This window comes from Mus musculus, chromosome 15, assembly GCF_000001635.26.
Source record: "Mus musculus strain C57BL/6J chromosome 15, GRCm38.p6 C57BL/6J".
In the NCBI taxonomy this organism is placed as follows: Eukaryota; Metazoa; Chordata; class Mammalia; order Rodentia; family Muridae; genus Mus; species Mus musculus.
Window position 1 is genome coordinate 89,333,519 of NC_000081.6, and position 22,181 is coordinate 89,355,699.

At 49.0% G+C, this 22,181-nt stretch overlaps 2 protein-coding genes across 3 annotated transcripts; one reads left to right on the forward strand and one right to left on the reverse strand.

Annotated features, from left to right (window-relative positions):
• The first annotated feature begins 954 nt into the window (after nucleotides 1-954).
• Miox (myo-inositol oxygenase) lies at nucleotides 955-3,489 on the forward strand. The gene is made up of 10 exons (NM_019977.2): nucleotides 955-999; nucleotides 1,454-1,534; nucleotides 1,760-1,840; nucleotides 1,970-2,132; nucleotides 2,322-2,389; nucleotides 2,497-2,606; nucleotides 2,710-2,777; nucleotides 2,876-2,925; nucleotides 3,012-3,124; nucleotides 3,222-3,489. Exons 1-10 carry the CDS (start codon nucleotides 985-987, stop codon nucleotides 3,328-3,330), a joined length of 858 nt encoding a protein of 285 aa, NP_064361.2. The 5' UTR covers nucleotides 955-984; the 3' UTR covers nucleotides 3,331-3,489.
• A 13,996-nt stretch (nucleotides 3,490-17,485) lies between these two features.
• On the reverse strand, nucleotides 17,486-22,176 carry Lmf2 (lipase maturation factor 2). 2 transcript variants are annotated; one of them, NM_178919.4, is made up of 14 exons: nucleotides 21,838-22,141; nucleotides 21,046-21,299; nucleotides 20,909-20,937; nucleotides 20,565-20,779; nucleotides 20,311-20,489; nucleotides 19,939-20,080; nucleotides 19,692-19,826; nucleotides 19,516-19,621; nucleotides 19,341-19,437; nucleotides 19,086-19,268; nucleotides 18,841-19,009; nucleotides 18,635-18,746; nucleotides 18,465-18,561; nucleotides 17,486-18,369 (listed from the first exon to the last, which is right to left on the reverse strand). In NM_178919.4, the coding sequence occupies exons 1-14, from the start codon at nucleotides 21,929-21,931 to the stop codon at nucleotides 18,073-18,075; spliced, it is 2,109 nt and encodes a 702-aa protein (NP_849250.1). In that variant the 5' UTR covers nucleotides 21,932-22,141; the 3' UTR covers nucleotides 17,486-18,072. The 2 variants fall into 2 exon arrangements, with proteins under 2 accessions (NP_849250.1, XP_030104122.1); XM_030248262.1 differs by lacking the exon at nucleotides 21,046-21,299 and having other exon boundaries at nucleotides 17,621-18,369; nucleotides 20,909-20,977; nucleotides 21,838-22,176.
• Between the last annotated feature and the right edge of the window lie 5 nt (nucleotides 22,177-22,181).

The following is a 22,181-nucleotide window of genomic DNA, read 5'->3' on the forward strand; positions in this document are numbered from 1 at the left end:
CCTTTGTCTCCTAAATGCTGGGATTAAAGGCGCCCCCACTACTGAGCTCCTAACCCTTAGTTTCTGTTTAAAGAAAACTTTAATTACCTTCTCTCTCCAAGGGTCTTGTGCCGCATTTATAAAGCCAGTTGAGGGAAACCCTGTAAGTATCAATGCAGAAGAGACAAAAATGAAAATCTGGTTCAGACTTCATCCAGAGGTTCCTTGTCAGTAGACTTCCAGACAAGAATCCGTCCAAATCAGTACACTCCCAATAAACAATAAAGCTTAAAGTATGACCACATACAAAGCCTTTTACATGATACGTGTGACCTTGGGAGAGGGGGCAGGGGAGGTCTATAGCTAAAAGACCTACAATCTAGTGTGATCTCCGAGCCCATTGCACAGAGATCCGCAGGCCACAAAGCACATGTGACATCTCTCCTAAGGATGGGTAACAGTATAGGGAGGGAAGATTCTAGGATAACCATCCTGGAGAATTTGAATGCAGTCTGCCTCTATAGCAAAAGGTGGGTGAGGTCTGCCTCCGCAGAGAGCATAAAGGTCTCGAGGTCCTTAACGAAAGCCATGCTCAGCTTTCTGGGTGGGATACAGGTTTTTGATTTTTATCTCATCCACCTAGGAGACACCCTTGTGTGATTAACACCCCTGGCTCTCTAGTGTGGCTCTATGAGCACAAGAACCTCTGTGCCCCCAACAAGAGGGAGTCAGAGGTCTGGCTACAGAGTGATCCCAGTTTATCTGAAGGACAGAGGAGGCAGCTATTAAGGCAAGGGGGGCTGGGCTAGCAGGTTTTGCTTCTGTACTGATACATTAACTTGCTGAGGTCAGGAGGAAGGAGCATGGTCACTTATTACTAAATGTCAAGGCCAAGGAGATAGGTTTTGTCTGGTCAGTTACATAACCTGTGCGCATATAAAGAGCTCCTGGGCCTACGATTTCGCTTTCCTGCAAGCTCTGCCGTCGGGTGACTGCTCCCTCAGGATGAAGGTCGATGTGGTAAGTACCTTATGATCTGAACAGGGATGGCTCCACCAACCCCTTGCCATGGGCTCAACAGAAGAGGCAGTGGCAGTGCCACCCCTTTCACCTGCTAGCCCTGCCCTCAAGGCCACAGAGCTAACTCCTCCCTGTTGTGGTCCAGTCCCCGTAGGGCTTAGAAGCCCCCCTCCTCCCCCAACTTCTTGTTGAATCAGGCAACCGCCTAAAATTATCTTCTAAATGCAAGGAGATCAGCAGGTGGAGATCACTGCCTCTTAATTAGTCTCCTCACGCTGGAAGTAGCCATCAGCTGGTTAAGCCGACCTTAAGTAGCCATCAGCTGGTTAAGCCGACCTTCGACATGCGCAAGGGATGAGATGGTTTATTTAGTATTTATACCCTGGGGATGTCATTTCCTCACTTCCTGTGGACCTGGCTGGTGGTGAAATGGGTCAAATTCCTATTTAACCAGGGCCCAGACCCTTCCCTGGTCTATCGACCCGATGTGGACCCAGAGATGGCCAAAAGCAAGGACAGCTTCCGAAACTATACTGTGAGTGACACCCTGGGCCTTCTCTGCCTTTTCAAGCAAGTCTCTGGTCCAGCTCTGTGGAGAGCAGACCTTCCTCTTCTTCCCGAAGCTCTAAAGGGGATTTTTTTGTTTTTTTGGAAGCCCCATTCCTGTGGGATATATGGCCTGCAGCAGGGGAGGCCATGGTCTCCAGTGTGCTGGGGCAGTAGTCAGGCACCTAGCCTGCACTGACTATCTGGTTTTCAGTCAGGCCCGCTGCTGGATCGTGTCTTTACCACATACAAGCTCATGCACACTCACCAGACTGTGGACTTCGTCAGCAGGAAGGTAAACGTTCCCTGCTCCCGATGCCAACTCTGATGGGGAGGCGCCTCCTTGCCTTTGACCCACAGAATGCCCCTGCCCTGTAGCCCTCCCTCTCTGTGGGAGAACGGCTCACTTCTCCCTTCTCTCCAGCGCATCCAGTATGGAAGCTTCTCTTACAAGAAGATGACCATCATGGAGGCTGTGGGCATGCTGGATGATCTGGTGGACGAATCTGACCCAGACGTAGATTTCCCCAACTCCTTCCACGCGTTCCAGACCGCGGAGGGCATCCGGAAAGCCCACCCGGACAAGGGTGTGCCCCTACAGCTGTGGTGGGGGAGGTGCTCCCATCCGCCCCAGAAGGAGTCCAGAGGGGCCTGGTCCTCTCCCGCAGGCCCCACCTTGAGGGAAGCAGACCCCTGGGCTCCTCGCTTTCAGCGCAGAGCCTGCTCCGCCTACCTTTATCCCTTCAGGTTCTAGGTCATATGTCCCTTTCCCACAGACTGGTTCCACCTGGTCGGACTTTTGCACGATCTGGGGAAAATTATGGCTCTGTGGGGGGAACCTCAGGTAAAGGCCAGCGGTGGGGAGTGGGGCAGCTTCAGCCCTGGGCTTGGGGCACTATGAGCAGAGGAGACCTCTTTAGCCCTCACTCACAGCTGCCTGTCCTTTCCTAGTGGGCTGTTGTTGGAGACACGTTCCCCGTGGGCTGCCGTCCCCAGGCCTCTGTGGTGTTCTGTGACTCTACTTTCCAGGACAATCCTGACCTCCAGGATCCTCGATACAGGTACACTGAAATAGCGCCTCAGTTTACCTCAATAAAGGACCCCAGCTGGTCTTTTTCCCTACATCCTCCAGTTCCTCCCAGGCTCAGCTCTTGATCATTGCAGCACAGAACTCGGCATGTACCAGCCTCACTGTGGACTAGAGAACGTCCTTATGTCCTGGGGCCATGATGGTGAGGACAGCTAGAGACGGGCGAGGGGACGGTGCAGGGATGGTGGCGGGGGCTGCCCGTCTGGGCACCCGGCTTATAACGACCTCCCTCTACTGTAGAGTACCTATACCAGATGATGAAGTTCAACAAGTTCTCCCTGCCTTCAGAGGTAGGTGGAGGGAGGGACCCAATCAGGAGCCACGTCCAGTCCAGCTCGTCTGACAGAGCTGAGCATGCTACGTGTGGCTTCCCCAGGCCTTCTACATGATCCGATTCCACTCCTTCTATCCGTGGCACACCGGCGGTGACTACCGGCAGCTGTGCAGCCAGCAGGACCTGGATATGCTGCCCTGGGTGCAAGAGTTCAAGTCCGTAGTTCCTCCAGGGGTGCGGGCAGTGAAGGGGGGACTTGGGGTTTGAAGGCGGAGCTTTCCTGATGCTCACTGTTGCTCTCCTTGTCTGCAGCAAGTTTGATCTCTACACGAAGTGCCCTGACCTACCGGATGTGGAGAGCCTGCGGCCCTACTATCAAGGGCTGATTGACAAGTACTGCCCGGGCACCCTGAGCTGGTGAATGGTTTCCAATACCCTCCCACCACTGAGCCAGTACACCTAGGCTGGACAACTTCAGGAGCTATAATAGCCCCTCACTCCAGCCTGGCTCAGGGTTCACAGTCCCCACCCATCACAATTGAGGTCACGTTTGCTGGGTATCAATAAAGAATGAAAGAGATGACGAACGAAGCTGACTCATCACTGGGGGCCAGACGTCGTGTTGTGGTAGCAGAGTATGAGGTACTGCAAATGTGCTGTGTATTCTTCTGGTTCCTTGTTAGTGTCACACACACACACACACACAGACACACACACACACACACCTGCCCATACTAGAAACGGTCATTAAGTTTTCTAGATTCAGCTTCCTTCAACAGAAAAAAGGGGGTGGGGGAGCACTTTTTTTTCCCAATTATTTGTATTTATTTTATGTGCAGTGGTAGTTTTTTGCACATATCTTTAAGATTTATTTATTTTATTTATGTACAGATAGATGGTTGTGCATTGTTGGGAATTGAATTTAGGACCTCTGCTTGCTCGCTCCAGTCGGCCCTGCTTGCTTAGTCCCTGCTCACTCCAGCCCAAAGATTTATTTATTATTATAAATAAGCACACTGTTGCTGTCTTCAGACACACCAGAAAAGGGCATCAGATCTCATTATGGGTGGTTGTGAGCCATCATGTGGTTGCTGGGATTTGAACTCAGGACCTTCGGAAGAGCAGTCATTGCTCTTCCCCGCTGAGCCATCTTGCCAGCCCTGGAGCACACTTTTAAAAGCACTTGGAAGGCAGAGGTGGGTGGATCTCTGATATGGAGGCCAGCCTGGTCTACAGAGACCATTCCAGGACATCCAGGGCTACACAGAGAAACCCTGTCAAGACAGAAAGACAGACAAATGGACATACAGACAGAGTAGGGAGGGTTAATTGCCTAGGCTATACTCATAAGCATCGATGCAGGACTCCTCAGACGCTGTCCCATCTGGGCTTGCCAGTGGCCACTGTGTCACTCATATGTTCATCCCTCACTGTGACACACAACCAGGCTTGTTTGCTTGTCCTTTTCTTTCAGCTCAAAGTCTTCCCTCGCCGGGCGTGGTGGTGCACGCCTTTAATCTCAGCACTTGGGAGGCAGAGTCAGGCGGATTTCTGAGTTCGAGGCCAGCCTGGTCTACAGAGTGAGTTCCAGGATAGCCAGGGCTATACAGAGAAACTCTGTCTCGAAAAACAAACAAACAACAACATCAACAAAAAAAAAAACCACCAAAAACAAAGTCTTCCCTCATTCCTCTAGAAGGTGCCTCTGAAGTAAACGAGTCCCTGTGTGGGGAGCCGCCCTCACATTCGCCGTTACAAGATGGCGCTGACATCCTGTGTTCTAAGTGGTAAACAAATAATCTGCGCATGTGCCAAGGGTAGTTTTCCACCCCATGTGCTCTGCCTTCCCCGTGACGACAACTCGGCCGATGGGCTGCAGCCAATCGGAGTGACACGTCCTAGGCAGAGGATGATTCTCCTTAAAAGGGACGGGGTTTCACCATTCTCTCTCTTGCTCTGGCGCTTGCTCTCTTGCTCCTGAAGATGTAAGCAATAAAGTTTTTGCGTTCTTGCGCTCTGGCTCCTAAAGATGTAAGCAATAGAGCTCTTACTCTCTTGCTCTCTGGCTCCTGAAGATGTAAGCAATAAAGTTTTGCCGCAGAAGATTCCGGTTTGTTGCGTTCTTCCTGGCCGGTCGCGTGAACGCGTGTAAGATCCCTGCTCTTAGGGGATTTTCTTCAGCACGGCCTTTCTGGTTGCTTCTCCCCTCTCACATTTGCCTGCATTTCTTGTTAAGTGGTGAGTGAATCTGGGGGATTAATCAGGCTCATGGGAGTCAGCTTGCTCTCAGGTGCTCAGCATCATAGCCCAGGAAGCACACAGCAGCTGTCTTGGATGGTGGAAGCCTTTCTCGTTTATGTTGGAACACTATGGCAGAGAAACTCCCTCCCATGAGTACTGGCAGAGCTGTGTGCAGGACAGTAAATGCTTTCCTTAAACTTGTTAATATACCAATGAGTTGGTTCCTCAGAATCCTTGCAAGATGATCATCTCTGTATTTAAGACTATACAGCTTTTCGAGCTGGACAGTGGTGGCACACATCTTTAATCTTTGTTTTTCTTGTGTTGCTGAGGACTGAACCTAGAGAGAGCCTCATGACTATTAGGCAAGCACTCTACCACTCAGTTAACCTCTATACACTAATAACTATCTAAAAAAGAAAAGAAGGGGGCTGGAGAGATGGCTCAGCAGATAAGAGCACTGACTGCTCTTCCAAAGGTTCTGAGTTCAAATCCCCAAAACCACATGGTGGCTCACAACCATCCGTAATGAGATCTGACGCCCTCTTCTGGTGTGTCTGAAGACAGCTAGAGTGTACTTATGTGTAATAATAAATAAATCTTTAAAAAAAGAAAGAAAAGAAACCATCTAGGCATGACAACTCTTACCTACACTCTCACTACTCAGGAAACAGGAAAGGAGACTGTTGTGACTCTGAGGCCAACCTGAGCTACAGTGTGACACTGTCAAAACGAAACAAGCACACTACACAACAACAACAACAACAAAAAGAAAAGAAAAGAAAAGGATTCTGTTCCCAGTGTGGACAAAAGGAGTGGAGAATAAACAACCAAGGAGATATAAGTTTTTACATGGAAAAATAGAGAACAATGACAAAATAAGCTTCAGAGTGCACACATACATGGGAAGACACCCCATGCTTACAGACGAAATACTATTGTTACAATGTCCAAAGTCAGACTCAGCACACCTAGAATCCCAGCTTTCCTTTGGAAAGTCGATACAGGAGGACCAGAAGTTACATATCATAGCTGGGCTTTTAGCTCCAGCACTCTGAAGGCAGAGGAAGGCAGATCTCTGTGAAACCAAGGCTGGACTGGTCTGTAAAGTGACTTCCAGGACAGCCAGGGCTACACAGAGAAACTCGGTCTTGAAAAAAAACCCACCAAAACCCAAAACACAACAAAAAAGGAGAAGTTACATATTAAGTTTGAGAGCAACCTAGGTCACTTGACATCCTGTCTCAACAGCAACAACAAAAACCCACCACCACCACCACCACCAAACAAAACCCAAAAGGTGCTGTGCGCACACTTGAATGTGTGTGTGTGTGAGTGTGTGTGTGTGAGTGTGTGTGAGTGTGTGAGTGTGTGTGAGTGTGTGTGTGAGTGTGTGTGACTGTGTGTGTGTGTGTGTGAGTGTGTGTGACTGTGTGTGTGAGAGAGTGTGTGTGAGTGTGTCAGAGTGTGTGTGTGTGTGTGTGTGTGTGTGTGTGTGTGTGTAGACAGGTTACCAGGTAAAGGTGCTTGCTGCCAAGCCTGACACCCTGAATTTGAGCCCCTGGAACCACACGGTAGAAGGAGAGAGCCAACCCCCAGTGATTGTCCTCTGACCTTCACATGCATGCTGTGGCACACGCACATTTGCAAGTGCTCACACATACGTTTAAATATATGTAAATGTGATTACACCAGACTAAGATCTTCCCACAGGAAGGAAACAATCAAATCAATTTAGGGAAAGCAGAAGCTACAGAATGTGAGAAGAACCACAAAAAATATAAAGAACTTACTAAATAGTAAGACAAAAACTCAATAAAACATGGGCAAAGGTAGGGCTGGAAAGATAGCTTAGTGGTTGAGAACATTTGCTGCTCTTCAGAGGACCTGAGTTTGGTTTCTAGAACTCACAGGGCAGATAATAATCACCGGTAACGCTAATTCTGGGGGATCTCATGCCCTCTCCTGACTGACTTCTGAGGGCTCCTGCAAGTATGTCACACACACACACAGACACACAGACACACACATATATATGTATATATATATACACATACATACTATATACACACACATATATACACACACACACTATACACACACACACTATACACACACACATATATATATACATACACACACACACACACACATATATATTCTCTCATACATCCCTACCACAGTTGTCCTTCCCTCCTCCCTCCTCTTCTCCCAGTCTCCCCCAACCTCCCCTCTCCCCGAGATCCACTCATCTTCCATTTCCCTTCAGAAAAGTGGCCTCCCTGGGATATCAGCAGAACACAGCCTAACAAGTTACAGTAAGAATAGGCACAAACCCTCATACCAAGGCTGATGAGACAGTAGGCGGAAAAGGATCCCAAGAGCAAGGAAGAGTCAGAGAGCCCCATTCTCATGGTTACGAGTCTCATAAGTACACAAAGCTACATAACCATAACATAGATGCAGAGGACCTAGCTCAGACCCATACAAGCTCCCTGATTGCTGCTTCAGTCTCTGTGAGCTCCCATGAGTCCTGCTTAGTTAATTCTGTAGACCATGTCCTCCTGGTGTCCCCTCTGGTTTCTACAATCCTCCTCCCACCCCGCCCCACTTCCATGGGGTTCCCTGAGATCTGCCTAATGTTTGGCTGTGGGTCTCTGCATCAGTTTCCACCCGTTGCTGGAGGAAGCCTCTCTGATGTCAACTGGGCTAGGCACCGACCTCTGAGTATAGCAGACTATCATTAGGCATCCTTTCATTGACGTTCTTTAGCTAGTCATGTTTGGTTCTGTCCCTGCTCTCTGGGCTGTTCAGCCTCTGGTTCCCAGTCATCCAGTGTCAGGCATGGGCTCCTTCTTGTGCAGTGGACCCCAAGTTGGACCAGTCATTGGTTGGCCACCCCCACAAGTTTTGTGCCACATTACCACAGCATATCTTGAAGGCAGGACGAACTGTGGGTCGGAGGTTTTGCAGTTGGGTTGGTGTACTGGTCCATCACTGGAAGCCTTGCCTCCAGTCTACAGAAGAAGGCTGCTTTAGTTCCCTACCCTCCATCGCTAGGAATCTTCACTAGGGTCTCCCTTATGGCTTCCTGGGGGCTTGCACTCTGGTTGTGGGGGATCTGATGCCCTCTTCTGGTTCCTGAGGGTTTCTGCAGGCATGTGAAACACACAAAATTTAAAAGTGAGAGAGAGAGAGAGAGAGAGAGAGAGAGAGAGAGAGAGAGAGAGGGAGGGAGGGAGAGAGAGCAAGCTGTGGGTGTAGATCAGTGGTAGAGTGCTTTTCTAGTGTGCACCATGTATCATGGTCTAGGCTCTACCCCAACACTATTGAGAAGAAAAGGCAAAGGTCTTAAACAGAAATTTCTCTAGAGACATACAGATCTTGTCCTAATTACACAGGAGACTGGCTGAGCAAGATAATCACTTGAGCCCACGAATTCGGGACTAGCCTGGGTGAAATAGTGAGACATTCATTCCCTCTCCCTCAACAGACATTAAAAAATGGCCAACAGGTGTATGAAGAAGTGCTCAGTATCATTAAGAATTGAAAACAAAGACTTCCCAAGGCATGGGGGGCAAGGTTTAATGGTAGCCTGCTTGCCTACAAGTGGGAGACCCTGGCCTGCCTCTCCAGCACCACCAACATAACCAAACAAAATGCACTGAGATTTCACCTCACTCTTATTAGAATGGCTATTATGGGGGAAAAAATGTTACAGGGGCTGGAGAGGTGGCCAAACAGTTAAGAGCACTGGCTGTTCTTCCAGAGGTCTGGATTCAGTTCCTAGCACCCACATGGCAGGTCACATGTGGTGCACAGGCATGTATGCAGACAAAACATACATACACATAAACTAAACAATTATTTTACCCCATACCCGATCAAATGCAGAGGTGTAGAGCCTAGTCCCACTGATACAGCTATAGCACAACTACTATACGTTAGTAGGATAGTACTCTTACTATACTACTCAGGGATCATGGAGGAACAGGAAGTTGAATGAATGTAAGATCTGGGACTGTAGGAGATTGTCTCCAGAAACAAAATGTCAGAAGCTATACCCATGAGGTCTCACCAACATGGCTGCCTAGATAGGACCTGAACGAGGACAGCACCAATAGTCATACTAACATACACGGGACAAAGTCCGTGAGGTATCAACCCCAGATTAAAAAAAAACCAAAAAACTATACAGGCAACTAACTAAAGAACGCAAGAGCAGGAGAAAGAGTCTTTCCCGGGGAAGCGCACACCAACTGGTTATCTAATACCAAATGGTCAGCCCTGAAAACATAAAAATACATCATGTGACCCACTGAGTATGCTAAATCAATGTATTAAGGAATACGTGTGTGTGAGTGAGTGTGTGTGTGTGTGTGTGAAAATAACTAAAAACAGGTCATGAATTTGAAAGAGAGTAAGGGAGGGTACATGGGAAGGTTTGGAAAGAGCAAAGAGAATGGGGAAATTATGTACTTTTGCTATAATCTCAAAAAAAAAAAAAAGCCGCTGGTGGCGCATGCCTTTAATCCCAGCACTCGGGAGGCAGAGGCAGGCGGATTTCTGAGTTCGAGGCCAGCCTGGTCTATAGAGTGAGTTCCAGGACAGCCAGGGCTATACAGAGAAACCCTGTCTCGAAAAAATGAAAAAACAAACAAACAAAAAACAAAACAAAACAAACAAACAAACAAACGAACAAACCCCAAAAGATCAGGATAATGAAGCACTGAGGATGTGAAGGAAAAGGGACTATTTTCACACTTTTTGCTTTTGTTTTCTTTTAAAGTTTTGTTTATTTATTATTTATATGAGTACAATGTTGCTGTCTTCAGACTCACCAGAAGAGGGCATCAGATTCCATTACAGATGGTTGTGAGCCACCATTGGTTGTTGGGAATTGAACTCGGGACCTCTAGAAGAGCAGTCAGAGCCATCTCTCCAGTATCTTCCCACTTTTTTCAAGATAGGGTTTCTCTGTGTAGCTCTGGCTGTCTTGGAACTTGCTCGGTAGACCAGGCTGGCCTTGAACTCACAGAGATCTGCCTGACTCTGCCTCCCCAGTGCAGGGATTAAAGGCGTGCGCCCCCACTGTCCAGCTTATTTTCATACTATTACTGGGAATACAAATGAGTAGAACCATTATGGGAGACAGTTGATATAACCATATAAAATCCCATGATATAATATACATGTATATATTATGTATAATCTATACCATAATATATATAACCATATAAAATACTATATATATGTGTATATATATATATAAATTATATATATATATATATATATATATTATGAAAGTAGAAGTCTCTTTCTCTCTTTTTTCTTTCTTTCTTTCTTTCTTTCTTTTTTTTTTTTTTGGTTTTTCGAGACAGGGTTGTTTTGTGCAGTCCTGGCTGTCCTGGAACTCACTCTGTAGGCCAGGCTGGCCTGGAACTCAAAAATCCACCTGCCTCTGCCTCCCAAGTGCTGGGATTAAAGGCATGTGCCACCATGCCTGGCAGAAGTCTGTTTCTATTTTGTGTGTGGACTCTACTTCTGTTTTCCACCATGTGGATTCTGGGGTGGTAGCAAACTCAGACAGCAAGCATCTCTATCTACTACACACACACACACACACACACACACACACACACACACACAATCTGCTTAACATACAATATACAAGAAAAAAATTAATTAAAAAATTTAAACAGTATAGAGGTTCCTCAAACAAACTGAAAGTATAATTGTTAACCAGGCATGGGGTTTCATGCCTGCAATCACAGCAGTCAAGATGCTGCTGCTGGAGGAAAATAAAAAAATAAAAAAAAAAAAAAGGGAGAGAATTCCTCCTTTTCTTTTTTTGTTTTGGTTTTTTTATTTTTTTTATTTTTTTATTTTTATTTTTATTAGGTATTTTCCTCATTTACATTTCCAATGCTATCCCAAAAGTCCCCCATACACTCCCCCCCCCCCACTTTTTGGCCCTGGCGTTCCCCTGTACTGGGGCATATAAAGTTTGCAAGTCCAATGGGCCTCTCTTTCCAGTGATGGGCGACTAGGCCATCTTTTGGTACATATGCAGCTAGAGTCAAGAGCTCCGGGGTACTGGTTAGTTCATATTGTTGTTCCACCTATAGGGTTGCAGATCTCTTTAGCTCCTTGGATACTTTCTCTAGCTCCTCCATTGGGGGCCCTGTGATCCATCCAATAGCTGACTGTGAGCATCCACTTCTGTGTTTGCTAGGCCCCTCTGTGTTTGCTAGGCCCCTGTTTTGGTTTTATTTTTTTGTTTTGTTTTGTTTTGTTTTTGCGACAGTATCTGCCGCTATGCCTTAGGCTGGCCTCAGATTCGAAACAACCGTCCTGCTTCAGTTTGCCAATGGTGCTGCAGAGAGCTATTCCAGATGGACTTTTGTTTGCTTTGTTTTTGCTTTCAAGTCCAAGTTTACATGTAGTTCAGGTAAGCCCTGAACTCTGGACCTGTGATCCTCCAGTCTCAGTCTTAGTGTTCTGAATGCTGGGATTGTATGGGACCCGTACCATGCCTGGCTCTTTTTGTTTTGTTTGTTTTTTTGTTTTTTTTTTTTTTTTTTTTTTGGGTTTTTGGTTTTTTGAGACAGGGTTTCTCTGTGTAGCCCTGGCTGTCCTGGAACTCACTCTGTAAACCAGGCTGGCCTTGAACTCAGAGATCGCCTGCTTCTGCCTCACCAGTGCTGGGATTAAAGGCATGCGCCACCATGCCCGGCTCCATGCCTGGCTCTTAAAGGACACACACACACACACACACACACACACACACACCACCCCCATATATATGTTTCCATGCGTTTGGGCACTCCTGTGCATGGGGACATCCGCCCATATGTTTGTATGTGTATGGATGCCCAAGGCTGATGGTAGGTGTCTTCTGTGTAAATTGAAGCGAAGTCCCTTGCTGAACCAGATTGCCATTTCGGCTCTTTGGGCTAGCCATCTTACTCTAGGGAGGCCTTGTGTCTGTGTTAGGATTAAAAGTGGGCTGTCATGCTCCAGCTTTCCCGTGAATTCTGAGGATCTAAACTCTGGTCTTCTTTTTTTTTGTTGTTTTTTTTTTTTTTTTTTTGAAACAGGGTTTCTCTGTGTAGATCTGACTGTCCTGGAACTCACTTTGTAGACCAGCCTGGCCTGGAACTCAGAAATCCACCTGTCTCTGCCTCTGGAGTGCTGGGATTAAAGGTGTGCGCCACCACTCCCGGCTAAACTCTGGTCTTAAATATACAGGAATGATTTTACTTGCTCCACTCTCTCCCAAGCCCGGAACAGAACTTTTTTTTTCCCCCTCCAAAGGGTTTCTCTGTTTACCCCTGGCTGGCCTGGAACTCAGTCAGAGATCTGCCTACCTCTGCCGCTGAGTGCTAAAATAAAAGCTGTGTGCCCCCAGCCACACTCCCAGGCTTTTCCTTTTCAGATAACTTTGAACATGAATGGTGAGAAGGAGAGCTTGGTAAAAGTGTTTGTCACCAGTGGGAAGACAGGAGTGTAATTGTCAGAACCAATTCCATTAGCTGTCTCTGGCCTACACAAGCATCACTGTGCACACACCACCTACTATAAATAAATAAATAAATAAATAAATAAATAAATAAATAAATAAAATAAAAATAAAGTATTTGAAACACACACGAAATATGTAGGCATATTAACTATCCCCTCTGTGTTGAACACATTTCAAAGCATCATATATTTGTGTATCATAAATATAAGCATTGCCAATTTAAGAGACAAGCGGGGGACTGGAGAGATGGCTCAGCAGTTAAGAGCACTCACTGCTCTTTCAGATGTCCTGAGTTCAATTCCCAGCAACCACATGGTGGCTCACAACCATCTGTCATAGGATCTGATGCCCTCTTCTGGTGTGTCTAAAAACTGCAACAGTGTACTCATATACATAAAATAAGAGGCGAGGGAAGCAGTGTAAATCCTAGACCCCAGGAGTAGACGCAGGAGGATCAAGGGGTTAAAGAATAATCTCAGCTACAAGGTGAATCCAAGGCCAGCCTGGGCCTGTCTCAAATAAAACAAAGAAACAGGAGAAACAAGAAACAATTCTGAGGGTATACTCAGCAGCCTAGAGCTGACCTGGTATGTTCCCAGTCTTGGATTTCCTTCCTGGAACCAGAAAACAAACAAACAAACAGACAAACAACAAAACCCCAAGAAATCCATTACTTCAAGTTCAGAAGGCGGGAAGTGAAAACCAGGGTTTGTGAAGGGCCGATGATGCTTGCTGTTGTCTATTTCTTGCAGTTCCTGGACCACTTGTAACCTGTGGCTGTGTCTCCGAACTTCAGGTCTTCTTAGGGTGGGGTGGGGAGGTGGACAAGTGCTATCTGCTGATGTGACACCTGGGATGGCATTTAGGGCCCATGTGGGACAATCCAGAATGATCCCATCTCAAGATCTGTCACTTAATCCCTGCTCAAAATGCTTTGTCTACCTAGTAGGAGTCACAAGTTCTGGAGACTTCGTGCTTCTCAACCTGTGGGGCACGACCCTTAGGGGTCACATATCAGGTATTTATAGCATAAATAAATATAGCATCAAGCAGTAGCAAAAATACAGTTATGAAGCAGTAACAGAACAATTTCATGATAGGGAAGGGGTCACTGCAACATGAGGAACCGAGCTGGATGGTGGTGGTGCACGACTTTGATCCCCGTACTCCCAATGGGGGAGGGGGTGGGCAGATCTCTGAGTTCGAGACTAGCCTGTTCTACGTAGTGAGTTCCAGGACAGTCTAGGCTACACAGAGAAACCCTGATTGAAAAACCAAAAGGAACCATATTAAAGGGTTGCAGCATTAGGGGGGGTTGAGCACACGGTGCTAGAGAAGAGACTAGAGGCAGGGAGGGAGAGCTTGGTGCTCTCTGAGGACTTGACAGGAAGGACCTTTTTGGGGCTGCTTTTCAACTCCCCCCAACGCTGTATCCCTAGCACCAGTATGTGCTAGCCCTCCTAGCACCAGTCATTTCTCCAAGGGCGTTTGGTTCCTTGGGTTGGAAATCACGCTTCAAATCCACATGTAGAGGCTGAGTCCTATGACTTAGTGTGGACAGACATGAGTCACTATCCCCAGCCTCATACCCCTCCCTTTGCTGTGTAGTCCAGACTGGTATGACATTTGAGACCCTTCTACCTTAGCCTACTAAGTTCCAGGATGACAGGTATAAGCCACCACATCTGACTTGATCATTTCTTGAAGGTCCATTTCCACGCTGGCTGTGGTCACTGGACATAGCATTGCTTTTGTTGACCTCCTGAATATTGTCCCCAGAACCTGCGTCCCTCTGGGGACCTTTTCCTGCCATCTCTAAACAGTCCCACAGTATGTATGGGAGGATAGCAGGGCTCAAGGTTCTGCTCACTCAAGGGGAGTGAATGTCAGGCAGGCCTTTCTGGGGGCTCCCGTTGCTGGAATTCTGTGGGGCCTGAAAGAAGGAAGGGAGCTTGGTTTCCTCTTGACCCCACTCCAGCCTTGTCACTCCCCTTGCTGTCTCTGCTGCTTACATGCTGGCTTCTCCTATGGGTCTTCTTATGCAGACAATGTTGGCAACAAAAACACAGCCCCTGGTTTCTGCTTATTTCCTCCCAGGGCTGCAAGGCCAAAGCTATTTTGATAGGATACTGAAAAACCACTATCAGCTTCCTTCAATCACAATGACAGAACTCCCTATATCAGCGGAGACAGTGACACTAACTTTGCTGGCCATGCTTTTTCAGTACTGTCCTCAGAGCTGAAACCGGGGTTGGGCAGATGGCTCAGTTTGTTAAAGGTTAGGATTGTGACCAAAAAATGCAAAGTGAAAAGGGCAGTTTTATGTGTGATGAAATTAAATGGATATTGCTGATAAGATCCTTTGGTACTGGGTATTTAGCCTTTTGTGTGACAAAGTGAGAAATGTAACCTGGTGAGGTAGGACATGCTGTAATCCCAGATTTGAGAAGCTGAGGCAGGAGGATTGCAGCAAGTTCCAGGCTAGCCTTACATAGTAACTTCCTGTCCAGCCTGTGCCCTGTCTCAAAACCAACCAACCAACCAACCAACCAACCAACCAACCAACCAACCAACTCCAATAATAACCAAGTAACACACATGCCTCCTACAAACAAAACCCCAAAACACAAATAATTCCCCAGTACAGATGGGTGGCCCATGTCTGTAATCCCAGCATTGGGGAGGTAGAGATGGAAGATCAGAAGTTCAAAGCCAGGCTGGTGAGATGGCTCAGTGGGTAAGAGCACCCGACTGCTCTTCTGAAGGTCCGAAGTTCAAATCCTAGCAACCACATGGTGGCTCACAACCATCCGTAACGAGATCTGACGCCCTCTTCTGGAGTGTCTGAAGACAGCTACAGTGTACTTACATATAATAAATAAATTAAAAAAAAAAAAGTTCAAAGCCATCTTTGGCTCCCTATGCTCAGAAAGGCCCAACATTGCTTTTCAGTGGATGGAATCTGGAGCCCTGCTATCTTGGGCCATGCACCCCCAGGCCTTTTTAGAGGTGACAGGTTTAAGATAGAATGTAGTCAAGGCTACACAAGACCCTGTCTCAGAAAAATAAAAAATAAAGAGAGAAAGGAAAAAAAGAAATGACACTCTGATATATTATACCATGGATGGATCTTGAAAAAAAAAAAAAGAGGGAAAAGGAAGATTATAGTATAATTCAATTTCTATGAGGTGTCTAGAATTAAAGAAAGGAAGGAAGGAAGGAAGAAAGAAAGAAAGAAAGAAAGAAAGAAAGAAAGAAAGGAAGAAAGAAAGAAAGAAAGCAGAGTACAGGTTGCTAGGGACTAAGAAGAATTATTGTTTAAGGAATACAGGGCTTCTTTTGGGGGTATTGGGAAAGTTGTAGAAACAATGTCAAAAGATTATAGTTAAAAATACTTTGAGGGCTGGTGAGATGGTTCAGTGGGTAAGAGCACCCGACTGCTCTTCCGAAGGTCCAGAGTTCAAATCCCAGCAACCACATGGTGGCTCACAACCATGTCTTAAGGAGATCTGACTCCCTCTTCCGGAATGTCTGAAGACAGCTATAGTGTATTCACATATAATAAATAAATAAATCTTAAAAAAAAAAACTTTGAGTGCTACAAAATATCAATGGCTCAGAGTCTGTCCTGCTCTTTCTGAGGATCCAAGTTCAGTTTCTAACACTCACACCTTGTGGCTCACAACTGTTAACTCCAGGGAATCTAATGGCTCTGTCAGCTACGCTCCTGTGTACATACCCAGACATAAATGTAAGTCAAAACAATAAAAGTAAATCTTTAAAAATCGGTTAAGGGGGCTGGAGAGATGGCTCAGTGGTTAAGGGTACTGACTACTCTTCCAAAGGACCAGGGTTCAAATCCCAGCACTCACATGGCAGCTAACAACTGTAACTCCAAAGTCTGACACCCAAACATAGACACAGGCAGTCAAAACAGCCATGCACATAAAAGTTTAAAAAAGAAATGGTTAAGGGGTCGAAGAGATGGTCTAGTTAGTAAAGTGTTTACCACTTAAGCACAGGGGCCTAATTCTGGATCCCTATAACCCATATACAAACACCGGGCACAGCTAGACATGGTGGCACTCACCTTTAATCCCAGTGCTTGAGAGGCAGAGGAGGGTGGATCTCTGAATGCAAGGCCAGCCTGGTCTACAGAGCGAGTTCCAGGACAGTCAGGGCTACACAGAGAAACCCTGTTTCGAAGAAAAAACAAACAAACAAAAAAACCCAAAACCAAACAAAACCAAACAAAAAAAAAAAACCAAAACAAATGCCAAAATGAAACATCAAACAAAAACAGGCATGGTGGCACATGCCAAGAACGCAGGTTTGGGGGATAAATAGACAGGAGTGTCCTCGGGTTTGCTGGCCGGCCAGTGTAACTGAATCTGGAAGCCACTCTGGGAGAGGAAAGGGAAGAGGTGTGGACCAACAATAGAGCTGGGATAGAGGAAGCTGTGCTGCAAGATCCCAGGGAAGGAGGGAGCTGAGAGCCTGGCCCTGGGAAACAGACTCCAGCCTGTGTCCTCTGCCCACAACAAGGCTAACGGTGACCGCATGCACCTTCTTTCTTCCATCCTAGGTCCAGCACCTCTGGGATATACATCCACCCCTATCTAGATTTATATCTATAACATAACCATCTCTACTCTTCCCCCTTTGTCCCTGTCATAACTCTGACCTTTCTGAAGACCAGAAGCAGGAGGTGGAGAGAGGGATGCATTCTGGAAAGTTCCCCTGGTCCTTGGGTTGTTCTAGTTTCATCTTCCTCCACCGGCCTCACAGCCCTCGCCACACCGCAGCTTCTCATAACCAGGCCTTTTTGTTTATTTTATGGAGAACATTGAGCTACAAGGAGGGAGCCCATTTAGCCCAGTCAGTAACCAGTCTAGGCTGTGCCAGCTATCCTCAGGCCTCCTCAGAAGGAAAAACCACTAGTAAATGGGTATGTACAAATGGGCCTTTATTGGTACAGTCTGAGGGGCAGGCAGGCACAGTCTCAAGGACCCACTTCCCCTGGCTCCTGTCCTCAGCAGGTTTAGCTCCCCCTCTCCAAAGTGGGGCTGGGTAGGAACTCCAGACTCAGGCCTGTGCATCTATGGTACACTGATTACAGTGTTTCAGGAGAAGTCCTGAGCTAGGCCGCAGGCCCACTTCTGGGTTGATTCCAAGACAGTAGAAGGTGAGTAGCGAAGGATGTGGTTGGTGTAGGGGGATGAGCAGGGCTCTCAAAGGTGACACCCAGCATTCCTCGGGGGTGGCGTTCCCGTCTGCATCTGCCCTGGCAGGACTGGCTAAGGCACAGTGGCTGGGCTGTGTCACGGTGTGTGCTGGGATCCCGGGGCTCTGACTTCATCATTAGGACACGTGGCCAGCTGATGGTAGCACACGACGCTATTTTTTCCGCCGAGGGGCCCAGGAGTCCCTGCTGTTGCTGTTGGCGGCAGCCTGCTCAGAGGCGGCTCTGGAATCCTTCTTGGAGGTTTGCTTACGTTTTTCCTCTCTAGTCTGTTTTGAGGACTGGAGCGGGCGGGGGGCGAGTAGGGTCTGCACAACTCGGATAGCCACCACTGCCCCGAAGAGCCCCCAGAGCAGGATGGGAGGCTCCAGGGGAGACAGCTGTGTCCGCACCCAGTTCAGTGTCTGAGCTAGGCCATTGCTGGGGCTGCGGGCCCGGGGTGGACTCTTATCCTACGGAGACAAAAACCAAGAAAAGCCCACGGGGTTCACTCCTGCAACAGGCAAGCACCCTGCTACCTCTCACAGTTCAGCTGGCTCCTTCATACCTTTAGTCCAAACTGTTGGAGCAGGGTTTCCAGTGTTGGGTCCCCCAAGGATACAGATGGGAAGAATTCCTCTACCCACTGGCGGTGCCACCACCGGCTGTAACAGAACTGGAGAGTCAGCGTGTGGCTATAGCCAGGCCCTGGCCCCCCATCCATCACTGCAGCCTTACCTCTGATCTCCAGGCTTTGAGAACCAGTACTTATAGCGCTGGGCCCGCAGGTAGGTGGGTGGCCGTTCATGAAAGGGGTAGTTGGCAACATGGCTCTGGACTAGTCGGATCACTGTGGCCGGGGAGGAGAGGGTAACATGGATTTGAACTTGTCTTTACCTTCCTGGCCCCTCTCCCGGCCCAGCCCAGCCCGGCCCAGCCCTCACCTGGCTCCTTGCCCTGCAGGAGGCGCAGCACCAGGCCGGTGAACCAGGGGCTGTGTGTATGCGGGCCAAGGGCTGCGAACCACATCTGCCAATCAAGGCGTGGCTGGTGAGGAGTCAGGAAAGGGGGTGGTCGGCTCACATTCCCAGGTTTGTACATGAATTCGATCTCCTGACAGAGGGACACATGGTTAGCTGGGATGGCTGGACTTGGTCCCTTTACCCCTGTATCATTTGGGAGGGCTCACTGTCCAATGCTGTCCGTCATAGCTGCCCTCTAGGACCACTTCCGGCCGCCCGCCCACGCCAGTCATCCGACGGAAAAGGCCGTAAGAGTTGGCCAGCTGTAGGTGCTCCACAGAACCGAACAGGCGATGAGCCCCAGTCCAGAGACGCCCGTGGGTCCCAGGTTCCACATAGGAGTAAGGTACCTGCAGGCAAATAGGCGATAGCTCAGTGCTGCCCCATCTTCCCCCAGTCCCAGTCTTCACAGGGTCACCTACTAGGCTGATCAGGAACAAGGCCACTGTTGCCGTGCCCAGGACGGAGAGCTGGATACCCGCAGAGAACTTCCGTGACCATCCTTGTACCTGGATCCACCTGGGGACGAGAGGGACGGGTGTGGTCAGACCTGATCTGAAAGCGGCTTCTGCCCGCGGTCTTCGGGTACATACATACCTCCAGAGGACAACAAGCAACTCCCAGGCCAGGGAGGCTGTCCCTAGCCACACAGTTGGCAGGGTTACCGTCTTCAGCCACTGGGAGAACTGATGGAAGGTGAAGGCTGCCAGGGAGGAGAGTGTGATCAGGGACTGAGCCAGCCCTTTCCCTTAGGTCCCCATGTTGGCACTTACTGGTTTTCGAGAGGATGATGTGCTGTTGCCAGTCAACCTCCAGGCCAAAGTAGTAGACAGTGCCGTAGGCCAGCAGCCCATAGACAGTCAGTTCCAGCAGTAAGGACAGCGCGGTCAGCAGGGCTTTAGGCCAGGCTATGGGTTGGACAGACAGTCACAGATTGGCTAAGGGTCTGCAGCCAAGGGACAGGGGCTCTTTGGCGGATGACATGGGTTTGGTTGTCGTGATGGGATGACTGACACTCACAGGTGGGCATCTTCTTGTGGCATCTGAGGCCAGGCTCAGCAGACAGGTGACGGTCATCCAGGAGGGCAGTGGTGAGCACCAGGGTTAGCAGGTTGAAGAAATTGTAGTTGCCAGTGATGATAATCAGGACTTGCAATAATGCCTGAGAGGAAGACATGCAGTCAGAGCTATGGAGAGGATGCTCTTGGGCTCCCGCAGACCTAAAGACGACACTTTCCCAAAGGCCACAGCCTCACGTGACAGTATACACCTAGACTGGCTAACACATCCTTCTGCCTGCGATGCTTCCCCCCACAGCACCCATCACCCGACCACTCCCGCCCCAGCAAGCCTCACCAGCCAGTGGTAAAGGCCACACTCTCTTCTACCTACCTGAGCGTAGAAGGCAGTAAGTCGTAGGCGGCGAATAGGAGCAAAGAACAGGGGTGGCACTGCGATCTCGATGAGGAAGGTGGCTACCACGCTGAGCTTGTGTAGCCAGACCGGCAGATGGTGAGCAAACCAGGCAGCGGGTGTGGGCAGGCACTGAGTCTCATAGTGGTAGGTCAGAGCTGCAGGAAGCGAGTGGAGGTCAGGGCTGGTTAAGAGCCTCTAGACCATCCCAGCTTCAGGCCCCGGGCCCTCACCAGTGAGTCCCCACCACGTAGGGCAGCGGCTGGTCAACTTGACCACACCAGAGGCGAACATGAGTCGAAACAGCAGCCAGCGCACGAGCCAGAATGGGAGGTCTTCATGGGGTAAGGCTCCTGCTAATCTACCCTGGAGAATCTTGTGTTTGGAAGGCCCCCTCAGCGGGGCTACCAGTATAGCTAGGAAGCCAGTCTCCAGCAGCAGGGAATCCCTATAGGGAGGGAAATATCCTAAATTTCCTATTTAGGTTGCTTAATAGGAACCTCCCAGGGTCCTCCCAGGAGAGGCAAACAACCCTGCCCAGTGGCCTCAGGCAGATTGGGCCCCCGGAATCACTCACCACTGGAAATAAAGGAACACTTGGCCCACCTGTAGGGAGAGAAGTGGTCAGGGAGCCACTGTGTGTCTGCTGCATCAGGTGAGGCAGAGAGAGAGGGTGGGTTAGATGAAGGCTGAAGTTTTAAGTGTCTCACTTGCCTGGTAGGCTGATCGGTATGCAACCCAGAGCAGCAGGTAGACGAAGGGGTGTCTCAGAGAGTTCAGGAGCAGGGCGCCCAGGGCTAGCACGGTGCCCAATAAGGTCAGTAAATCCAGACCTTGGGCAGTATCCAGCCCCAGTCTTGGTGCCTCCCACAGCAGCGTTGGTGTTTCCCACAGCTGCTGCCACAGGCCCTTGCCTTGGGGCCGCAGTGTTCTTCGAGCAGGAAGGATGCCCTCTGGGCCATAGAGGCCTGTGGGAGGGTATGTCAGGGCCAAGTCTTAGACATCTTCCCAGTCTAACATGCACATGAACTTAGGCCCCGGAGATGCTCCACCACCAGCTCCTGGCATGCAGATGTCCCAAACCCCCAACTCCAGGTTGTGCTTGCAGATGTTCCCATCCCAGGCAGGGCTTGCTCTGTCTACCAGATGGTCTCTCTCTCTCACGTTGGAAATTGTTGACCCCCAACACCAGGTTCAGAAGACCTGATTCTGGGTCAGCACCTTCTGTCAATTAGAGCGCATCCCTCTCTTACCTGCCCACAGAGTCCAGGTAGAAATCTGCCACCCACTCCCCTCGGGGTTTTTCCCTAAGCCTAGATGAGACTACTAATAGTTAAGGGAAATCGACCCTTGTGCTTCTTTTTCCTCCACTTTTGTTGCCCGCAAACTACCACCCCTTAATCCCGCGCAGAGAGAGGCCTGGACTTTACACCCGCCTCAGAGGGCAGTGAAGGAAGGGATGCTACCACGTCCACGTGTGACGATTCAACCCCTCCGCGCCCTCACCTGGGATCTGGGTGTAGAGGGACGCAAAGGCGAACAAGTAGACAGCGGCCACACCCTGTAGGAAAAGCTGCTGTGGGACCCGGGAGCTCGCCATGTCCGCTACGCGGTCTTGCCGAAGTAGTGCCCTCTAGTCTCCTAGCTGCCCCCAGCCCGGCCTCTGGCCCACGCCGCAGCCGGAATCCGTCAGTCCGGTCGGGTCACTGAGCTCCACCCAGTGCCAAAGAACTCACCGCTAACCACCTAGAAACTTAGTCTCCTCCGCTCCTCCAGGCCCCCCCCCTAGACACGGAGCCCCGCCCCCGGTGTAGGCCCCGCCCCCGTCGGGCCCGCTTCTTTACTTCTTC

What these genes read in the sequence shown, in the direction of transcription:
- Miox (NM_019977.2), top strand. An exon ending in TATGTCCTGGGGCCATGATG is followed by an intron (nt 2,778 to 2,875) that starts GTGAGGACAGCT and finishes CCTCTACTGTAG; the next exon opens with AGTACCTATACCAGATGATG. An exon ending in CCCTGGGTGCAAGAGTTCAA is followed by an intron (nt 3,125 to 3,221) that starts GTCCGTAGTTCC and finishes CCTTGTCTGCAG; the next exon opens with CAAGTTTGATCTCTACACGA.
- Lmf2 (NM_178919.4), bottom strand. Translation starts at nt 21,931, where the DNA reads ATGGCGAGCTCCCGGGTCCCACAGCAGCTTTTCCTACAGGGTGTGGCC. An exon ending in CATACCGATCAGCCTACCAG is followed by an intron (nt 20,938 to 21,045) that starts GCAAGTGAGACA and finishes CTCTCCCTACAG; the next exon opens with GTGGGCCAAGTGTTCCTTTA. An exon ending in CATCATCCTCTCGAAAACCA is followed by an intron (nt 19,622 to 19,691) that starts GTAAGTGCCAAC and finishes CCTCCCTGGCAG; the next exon opens with CCTTCACCTTCCATCAGTTC.